This window comes from Leuresthes tenuis, unplaced genomic scaffold (assembly GCF_036924035.1).
Source record: "Leuresthes tenuis unplaced genomic scaffold, fLeuTen1.0.hap1 SCAF_23, whole genome shotgun sequence".
Classification (NCBI taxonomy): domain Eukaryota; kingdom Metazoa; phylum Chordata; class Actinopteri; order Atheriniformes; family Atherinopsidae; genus Leuresthes; species Leuresthes tenuis.
Genome location: NW_027325377.1, coordinates 18,361,796 through 18,371,604, shown reverse-complemented (window position 1 = coordinate 18,371,604; position 9,809 = coordinate 18,361,796). Strand labels below are relative to the sequence as shown.

At 38.7% G+C, this 9,809-nt stretch overlaps 1 protein-coding gene across 1 annotated transcript; it reads right to left on the bottom strand.

The window, feature by feature from the left end:
* Positions 1-1,344: 1,344 nt before the first annotated feature.
* On the bottom strand, positions 1,345-7,722 carry LOC140283129 (uncharacterized). Its single transcript, XM_072377803.1, has 3 exons — positions 7,548-7,722; positions 3,986-4,647; positions 1,345-2,072 (listed from the first exon to the last, which is right to left on the bottom strand). Exons 1-3 carry the CDS (start codon positions 7,571-7,573, stop codon positions 1,711-1,713), a joined length of 1,050 nt encoding a protein of 349 aa, XP_072233904.1. The 5' UTR covers positions 7,574-7,722; the 3' UTR covers positions 1,345-1,710.
* Between the last annotated feature and the right edge of the window lie 2,087 nt (positions 7,723-9,809).

Genomic DNA, 9,809 nt, shown 5'->3' with positions numbered 1-9,809 from the left:
GGCAATGTCCACAGGTTCCGTGTCCATGCCCCAGTGAGTTAGAGCTGGTTTTACCAAGATTAGACAGGTGTTAATATTGTGTCCACCTGGTGCCAGAAAAAAAGTATATATCAATGTAGAACACATCTGTTATAAAGAAAAATATACAAAAAAAACAAACAACATCTTTCGTGAAAATAGGTCAATCACAGACATTCAAGGGGGAAGTTTTCACTGATGAGCCTTGTTTAGTAAGATTCCTATTTAAATAATTCAACAACATATTCACTGAACATTTTAGATGTATCTTTACAAACTTCTCCCATAAGTTGTTACAAAAAGAATAGCTCCACTCATCTTCAAATAGTGCCTTTCACTGTCCAAATGCACCTTTAAGGAAACCAGTTCACAAACAGCAAGACTGACTACCAGTGAGAAACCTAACAGGTGAAATGACTGACTTTCACACAAGCCAAAAATCTAGCAAAAAAAGTATACCATCCCTAATAATGAAAGGGCCAACATGACATGGGCCCACAGACTGATGAAGAAGAGGTGCCAGAAAGGGACACAAAAAGCCAGAATGAGATATAAAACATCCTCGAACAACTGTAAAACTGAAAAGTGATATAGAAGCCAAATAAATATCAAATTATTCAAAGTAGATGCAAACAAGTACAAAAAGATCTAATATGATCAGTGTCCCCAAACAATGAGATAAAGGGAAAAAATACAGCAAAAGATGTAAAATGACTTCAAACAAAAATCCACAGTTTTTTTGTTTGTGTGTGCATTTTTTTCTAAATGGGATCCATTTACATGTCTGTGCCCAGTGACCTGTTGTTTCATAATTCTAAGCCATAACCATTCACTCCAACTGGTTGCAAAATATGACCTGTTTTATAACTGCTTAAGGCTCCACCCTCTTATACCCAGTTCAGTAAACTGCAACAAAACCCCTTTCGTCAACTTTTACTAGATGGGCCTTTGGCTTCCGACCAACCTCCTCTTTCTCTACTGCCAAATCAGTGGACCGTAGCCTTGTTGCCTCTCATGGGACATTTTCAGTGTATCCTCAGATGATATTAACATGTTGACAAACTACACAATAGGCTGCATTATAGAACACAACACCCAATGTAATGTTGCAAAACCAAATACTTATCTATAATCCCTCTTTGACCTTAACAGCATTATGTCGCGCCCTTTCTACACGGTTTCTGTGTAAGCCACTAATTAAAAAAAAACTAAAAATAACAGGTTTTGACTACTATCTTTCTGAATCAACTATCTAAAATACACACACGTTGGTTGTTTTAGTCTGAAACAAAAACACAAGAATAAACAGATGTATTTTTTGTGCAAGTGGCATTCACTTGTGAACTCCAAGTTTTATTTTCATTTGTCATACTGTACAGAAACCAAAACTCTTCTAGGCTTCACAGCAGGCAACAACATTTGCTAGCAAATGAAATGGTTAATGTGCAAAAACAGACATAAGTGCAACAGTAACATACTAAATAACTTAAAATGTGACCTTTTATTTAGGCAAAATGAAATAAGAGAGAATAAGAGAATGTTTTATGGGAGAGAAAAATGTATTTTTCCAATTATTTTACACTAATAACAACATCAGAGCTACAAGACAACATAATCAAAGTGCCTTCAGTTTAAAATCATAGACCATGTTGTGGTTTTAAAAATTAAAATGTGCCAAATTTTTACTTTTATTCACATTTTAGCTTTAAGGGAGGAAATGTGCAGTGAGTTCAAGAAATATTGCAGCGAGGAGAGATACTCTTCCGGGTGGCATCGCAGGTGGGCTGCATGTGTGGACTCCTTCCACTTCCGGCTGTCCACAGCAACGCCCCTCCGCCTCCACAAGTCAATCAACTTTTCCATGACAGTCGGGTTGCACATGGTGTCGTTTTCACAGAAGAAGAATAGGGCTGGAGACGTAATCGGGCTGTTGTAGAAAACTTGGATGCCGTTTTCGTAGAGGTCTGCCGTGTGGGACTTAAAAAGCCAGAAGTAGAGCATGGCGGTGTTTTTGATGAAGCCTTCTAAACGTGGCACCAGAGTCTTGCCAAGGCCTGGAAGACAAGTAGTGACAATATATAATTAAGAGATTAAATATTCTAAAATCAAGAGTACATCTATATACACCCCATTACATAAAGAAGTCTCCAGATTGTAGATTAAAAAAAAGGGTGCAATGATTTGCACATCATTTAAACCCTGCATTTAATCCTACAACGACGTATCAAATAAAACTGGGAAATCTTATTCTGTTCAGAATTTGATGCCATGTTGATCCAAAACATGTAATGCATTTAGCCCAGAGTAAGGCTGGGTGATAGGTATTAAAATATCCCAGTGTTTTCAGGCTAAGTGGCATATATATATATATATACTGGCATTTTACAAGAATTAGGCTAAATGCTAAATTTAACTCAATGTCACACATATGATGTCACAAGCGCCTGTATTTAAAGAATAATCAAACTAGAGCCCCTCCAGGTTTTCTTCTCCTGCTCCACAGAGCACAACTGTGAAAATACCAAATATGTAAACATCCAGAATAACATGTAGTCCCAGTTTGAAAAATGCATAGTATATATCAGCAGGTAAATGAAAGAGATTATCTAGATTTGAATCATAAGAAAAATTTATAAATATCCTATATCAAATAGAAAATCAGCTCCCAAAGGATTTGACAAACCACAGGACAGTTTTCCACTTCACTTGAGTTTGGACGGGGAGAAGACTGCCGTGTTTCTGGATCTCACTGATTTACATTCTTTTTTTTTCTATGTATGGTTGAGTGTTAACTTTCATTTGTGGATTTGTGATGAACTGTACTTGCTGACAGTACTTTGCTTGTGTCAATAAAGACACACACACACACACACATATATATATATATATATATATATATATATTATATTGAGAAATCACATTCTTTAATGTTTTCGCTGAACTTCTACACAGAGTAGTGAAAGTGTTCACAGTTTTACTGCACTGATAACTTTTTACAAAGTGGCTTTTTTTTTTTTAAATGACATCATACTCAATTTGCCTGAATCTGATTTGATCGTAATGAACTGGATTGAGCTGGATTAAACTGAACTTAGATTGAACTTGCTACTTTTCTCTGTAAAGTGCCCTAAGATTACTTTTGTTGTGAATTAATGCTTTATGAGTAAACCAATGAAGTGAATCGCATTTATTTCTGAAAAGCTCTTGGACTCAACCCTAATACACAAGATCATATTACTGACATGTTGCCAACTAACCAAATTAGTTGTTAGATGATCCACTACTGCCCTGTGATGGACTGGTGACCGGTCCAGAGTGTACCCTGCCTCTCACCCAATGACAGCTGGGATAGACTCCAGCCCTTCTGTGACCTTAAATTGGATTAAGCGGGTATAATAAAATGGAGTGATGGATTGCTCGCCACCTTTAAAAAAGGTGGAATTTCTTTGTTTGACCATTTGATTCTCTGTCTTTGTTCAGTTAAATATAGGGTTTAAATCATTTACAAATCATGGCATTGTGTTTTTGATAACAATTTACAACGTGGCCATACTTTTTTGGAAAGCAGGGATGTATAGATACACACACAATGCAGAACAGAATAGGGCAGAGTGAAGCTATGGTGCTTATGTGTGCTACTAAATCTTTTGTTTCATTAACAGAGTGAAGGAGCTGCAGCAACATTGTTGATTAAAACATAGTTATTCTTGGCTGAATACCGTGGGAAACTGGACATTTTGTGAATTTGTACTCTATCATTTTAAATCAATACTAACACAATACTTAAGTTACATGCTCTGTATAAATGTATCCTAAATCTGATTAGAAAAAATCCCCAAAGAGATCCAGTACCTCTGACAAACTCGGGCAGTAGGTCAGTGGTCTAATAAATTATTAAAGTTCTGACACACATATCCAACACAAAAGTAACCTGAGCTCCAGCATGACCGTGGTGGATCACTCTTACCTGCTGCCATGTGCTCCAGCGAGCCGACCACAAGGCTGTCATAGATATGTCCTATGACCCTTTCTGGCAGGCCGTTATGTTTTTTCGGTTCCTGAGCAATGTGGGTGAGCATCTGGGTAAAAGTGTAGCCACCAATGGAGGAGGCATGGACCAGGATGGACCTCCCTGAAAACGGAGGCTCCTGCAGAATATTCAAAACCTCCAACCCATAGTTGAGTCCCCATCGAGGCCACAGGAAGTGCATTACACTGCTCTGGACCAGGAGGACATCCATGCCACGGTCCAGGTAGAGATCCCTGTACTTGGCAAAAGCCCCTGGCAGGGCCCCGAGCCAGGAGAAGAAAAGGAGAAGCGGGCGGGAAGTGGAGGCAGAACATGACTGCTTTTGGAAAGAGACAGCCACTTGTGAAGGTGTTTCCGAGAGCAATGGGGAAGACGAGGTATCTGCAGAGTTGGAGTCACTGAGAGGCATAGCTGAGGGTGAAATGGATGAGACAGGGCAAAGAGCTGTAGGGGTCTGAGAGTCTTTGGCAGGGCTTACAGTCTGATACTCCGCAGCTGTGATCGGAGTGTAATAATAAATTATACCATTGCAGATTCTTCTGGCTACATACTTCCCTTTTCTGACTTGTTTGGATGTGGTTGCCTCAGTCTTGAAGAGACTAGAAAAAGAGACAAGTCAGATTAAAAAAATAAACAAAATCATAAAACATGTGGGTTGTCCATACACATCCCTCTGAGATAGGGACAAATTAAAGATTGTGCACTGCAGTTGTTTTTATACACAGCGAGTCATTTTTATTGTTTCCAATAAACACTCTGGTCATAATCCGTGTTCCAGGGCAGCGTTATCCAAGGCTAATAATAAATCTTGGATACCTGTTAAACACATCTATTTTGGGCATCCTGTCAGCTGCCTGAATGGCTTTGAATACACATGGTCTATTTTTCTTCTCTTTGTATTTCTGATCATATATTTTTAAATAAAAGCGTTTGAAACATACTGTTTACTTGGAAATAATACAGAGACAACACATTGAAACTGAGATGTTCTATTGTTGAACAATGCATGCTCAAATTTGGGAAGACAAAAAAAGCAGAGCTTCTCACTACTAAAACGGTTAATTGGTAACAGGTCAGTGGTATGACTGGATCTAAAAAGAACATCCAAACATGTGTCATAAATAAAGATGGAAAGGAGTTCACCATAGAGTGTCTAAGCAAAGAACACTTTCAATGTGAGATTGCAAACAAGATACATATAGCTAAAAGATTCAAAATGCATAAAAATGTCTGCATGGAAGTGATAGAGTTGAATGGTGGTGAAATTTGGGTCTCAAGACAGCCCTGCATTAAAAACAAATATGATTCCGTATTGAGAATCACTGCTGGGGGTTAAACACTTCTGCTCACTATTTTCAGGGAACACAGTTTATTGTTGCAATCAGAATTCCAAGCTAAAGTGCTGTATTTCATACGATCGATCACAACCATCTATTACAGAGGCTTGAACGTGTTATTGGGATTAAAGGAATTGCGTTAGGCTGGTTTAAGTCATATTTATCCGATGGTTTCTAGATCGTTCCTGTTAACAAAGAATCTTCCTTGCACACAAGAGTAAGTCGCAGGGTTCCGTGCCTGGACCGATTCTTTTCTTTATACATGCTTCCATTACCTAATATTATTTGACAGCCTGTCATAAATTTACTTTGCTATGCTGGTGATACTCAACTATTTGTATCTATGAAACCAATCAGATAAACTGTCAAGCTATATAGTTACTCTAGATGGCATTTCCTTGGCTTCTAGTAGTGCAGTGCAATTATTATTTTATTTTATTTTCTATCAGGATCTATCCTTTGACTCACATTTAAATCAAGTTTCTAGGACTGTCTTTTTTCAACATCATAATATTGTAGTCAAGTAGAAAAACTGCTCCATGCATTTGTTACTTCAAGACTGGACGACTGCAATTCTTTATTACTAGGCTAGCCCAAAACATCTCTGAAAATCCTCCAGCTGATCCAAAGTGCTGCAGCCAGAGTTCTGATGAGAACTAGCAGGTGAGATCCTATTTCTCCAGTTTTATCTTTTCTTACTGAGGCCTTCTCTCGAGTCTCCCTGTTAAATTCACAATGGAATATTCTACTCATCACATATTAAACTCTTACTGACCGAGCTCTATCATATCTTAAAGAACTCATAGTGGAATATTTTCCCAACAGAGCACTTTGCTTTCAGACTGCAAGTTTACTTGTGGTTCCTAGAGTTTCTAAAAGAAGAATGGGACATGTGACATGACTGTTGTCATTAACTTGAGTTTCTCTTTCTCAGCAGGTATCCCTGGCTTGCTGTAATGGTGCTTGTTGTCCCCTCTTTCCTGTCCTCTCAGGGCAGATGGCCACCCTTTCTGAGTCTGGTTCTGCCAAAGGTTTCTTCCTGTCAAAAGGGAGCTTTTTCTTTCCACCATCACCTTGTGTAAGCTTGTGGGGGATGGGACCAAAGATAAGTTTTAGCGCTAAATAAATAAAATTGAACTGAATTTAATCAAAAACTTTTCCATGGAAAGACATACCAAATAAAACAAGACCCAGAAATGCTGCTCACGCACATCCTCTGTGCTATAATTCTTTGGTCCATGCATCAAAATGCCAAATTGTTCTTTGGAAATCAGTTTTAAAGCCGGCACTTGTGAATGTATTCATTGCACACAGTGCCAGCAACTTGCAGGCTTGTGAAGGCACTATTGATGCTGAATGACACATTTTCAGCACTTGTTCTTCACTTTGTTGAAAGAAGAGGTGATCCAACACAGTGTCCTTGTGTCCAAATGTTTGTTAAACAGATCGCTGGCATCAAATTCAATATTAGCACACATTCTTCAGGGAACAGAACTCTCTCAGTTTCAACCCTTGTTTGTCACATTTTTAGATGGTCACTTGATTTAAAATGTTTGCATTTTCCTTCTCTTTACATTTTGCACAGCTTCTGTGCTTTTTTGGAAATTATTCTGTTAGTTTAAGCCAGGGAGAGCAACAAGTTCTAGGCATACTTATCATTAATTTAGCCCATAAACTTATAATCATTACAGAGATTCACTAATATCAAACCAATCCAGAACTTTTCAAGGCCGTGTTGTTTCCCCATAAAAAAAACTTCGCTTTTGCATCTCACTAAAACTAATTTCGTGTCTAAGCAAACTACCTAAAGCACCTTTTCTAACATTTTTCTAAGATGGGCTATAAGCCTGATTTAGGTCATTCATTGCTTTGGACACGTACAGGTACACATCAACATACAGAGCATCACTGAATGACTTATTTCTGTTAGGGATATTTATACTTCCGAGAAGGGAGCAGATCTTTGAAGCCTTTTTTAGCCTCTCTTTTACATGTAGGCTACCAACAGAAGACAGTGGACTCTGACCAATTTTAGTGCATGCCTACCGGGTTTAGGTAGGACACAGTCCATCATTAGCTTATCTTTATTTCTAATCATTTTCATACAAGCTCAGCAAAGCATATTACGCATATTATCAAAGCAACGCGTTATATTGTGTTACCCAGTGGAGAGCGGCAGGTTTCCCATGCTGAGAGACGGCAAAGTGAGCTTGTCCTCCTAGTTGTGTGGAAAACTACTTCGGAACCGTTGCTCAGATCTGCCACAGTGTTAGCGTTAGGTGGCAATAATCTCCGAATGAAACTGACCAAGGCGCACTAGCCACTGCTACACCGGCTCTCACCGCCCCTTTAAATTAGCGCAGTCGTCCGTGAACGCGCACTACCCTGCAGCAGCGGACGCGGTGCTCGCTCCCGGTGCATGAACTGAAATAACCCGTGCGGTCATCGCCCAAGAAAAATGACGGTATGACCACAAGGACACAACCGCAGCTATCAGCCGTGGCCAAAATAACATGTTGACTAAATTATATCAAATGTTCATTAATATATGTACAGTATATATATAAATATATATATATATTTTTTTTTAAATGTTGGCCTGAGCCCATGTCTGAGATTCGTATTGATACTTAACACGCAGCTTTTTCTGTGGAGATAATGTGTTCAAGTCACACTGACCACTCAAGTGGCTAAATCGGGACACATTGGAAGGTCACACTGTTCCAATTTGCTCTGACCTGCCAACCATTTAATTGAAAGTCGTTTTAGTGCCACAAGATGGAGCCAGATTACTTTATAATGACTTTCAGGAACATGCCCAATTTGCCAGTTTGGTGTACTTCATAGGAAAAGTAGCACGTAGACTTGTTATCTTTATAACAAAGTCTGAGTAAGTGACCCGAGAGAAATGCTAAATCATTTCGTTAATAATTTATTTTCTGGTTTTCTATACAATCCTGACAATTATACTGAAGTATCGCTAGCTCCTACAAGAACCACTGGCATTACTCAAGTTTTTAACTTTATTCCCATTACCACAACAGAGGTCAAGAGGGCTCTTAATTCTTAGAAAACCTGGATAACTTGGAGCTACTCTTCCTAAATCTGGCAGCTGAAATTATAGCTGAACCACTGTGTCACCTTTTTTTTAACCTTATCTTGACTTCAAAGGAATTGTGTTTGGACTGGAAATCTGCCCTTGTTATCTCCCTCCTAAAAGGAGGTGATCCTAGTATTTTAAACAATTTCAAGTTGATTTCTAAACTCTCTGCTCTGGCAAAGGTGCTTGAATCTTTGCTCAGTGAACAGGTAAAATAATTTCTGGCCACCAACTCTATTTTGTCACCATTTTAGTCAGTTTTTTTTAATAAAGTCACAGTACTATTTCTGCTGCAATGAAGGCCATAAATTATGTAACTGAAGCTCTTGACAAGAAGAAATGCAGTCTGTCCCCCTTTGTGGATTTTTCGAAGGCATTTCGCACTGTTGATCACAATGCTTTAATCAAACGTCTTTCAGTTATTGTTTCTCCTCAACAAGCAGTCAGGTAATTTGCAAATTATCTCGAAAGCAGAACCCAGGCTGTTCAGATAGAGGGCTTTTCCTCTGAGCTATTGCAAGTGAAAAAAAGGTGTTCCTCAAGGTTCTGTACTGGGCCCATTATTACTGCCCATTTACATAAATAATCTTGGACTGAATATTCCAAACTCAAATTTTCATTTCTACGCCGATGACACTATCATGTATGTGCTGTGCAGTACGAAACAGGCCCTAACGAAACCCAAATGTGTCGCAAAGGCATAATGTCCAAAACAGAAATCCAAAGACAAAGAAAAAAAAAGAGTTAGACGAGGGATAGAGAGAGAAAAAAAACACTAAAAAAGATAACACAGGTGAACTCTGTCTGTAGACAACATGAACAGAAATTCAACAGTTTAACATCTCTCCGTCTGCAGTTTTTTTTAACACTAAAACAAACCAAGAACATAAAAAGGCCCTAAGTCCGTGACAGATGCTTTTGATTGTATCACAGACTCTGGGATTTCTTCAAGAATTTAAAAGGTTTCGGATTTGTCATGGCCGAATAACACAAAATTACAGACCGTCAAGTTAAAGACGCACTAAAAACTGACTTCTACGATTTTTACTGTGTTTACTTGGATCTTCATTTTAGTGTAGCTGTGCTTGTCTTGACAGTGCTGTGTGAGGGCAGCCACTGTTGTGATTATATATTTTCATTTAAGGCAGCAGAGGAAGTTTTAGGTCATCAGATCCTCTCCTGTTCCTATTTTCTCATTCCCTTGATCCATTTTCCACACTCACTTGCACCTTCTGCCATTGGCACAAATACAACCACACACAGGGACACATGAAAACACTTTTCCTTATATTTTCTGTTAAATGCTTGGCCTTCGCAGTGAGCG

Coding starts and splice junctions, on each gene's coding strand:
- LOC140283129 (XM_072377803.1), bottom strand. CDS start 7,573: ATGGGAAACCTGCCGCTCTCCACTGG. Junction 4,648..7,547: donor AACCTGCCGCTCTCCACTGG/GTAACACAATAT, acceptor CTCTTTTTCTAG/TCTCTTCAAGACTGAGGCAA. Junction 2,073..3,985: donor GCTGGAGCACATGGCAGCAG/GTAAGAGTGATC, acceptor CTTGTCTTCCAG/GCCTTGGCAAGACTCTGGTG.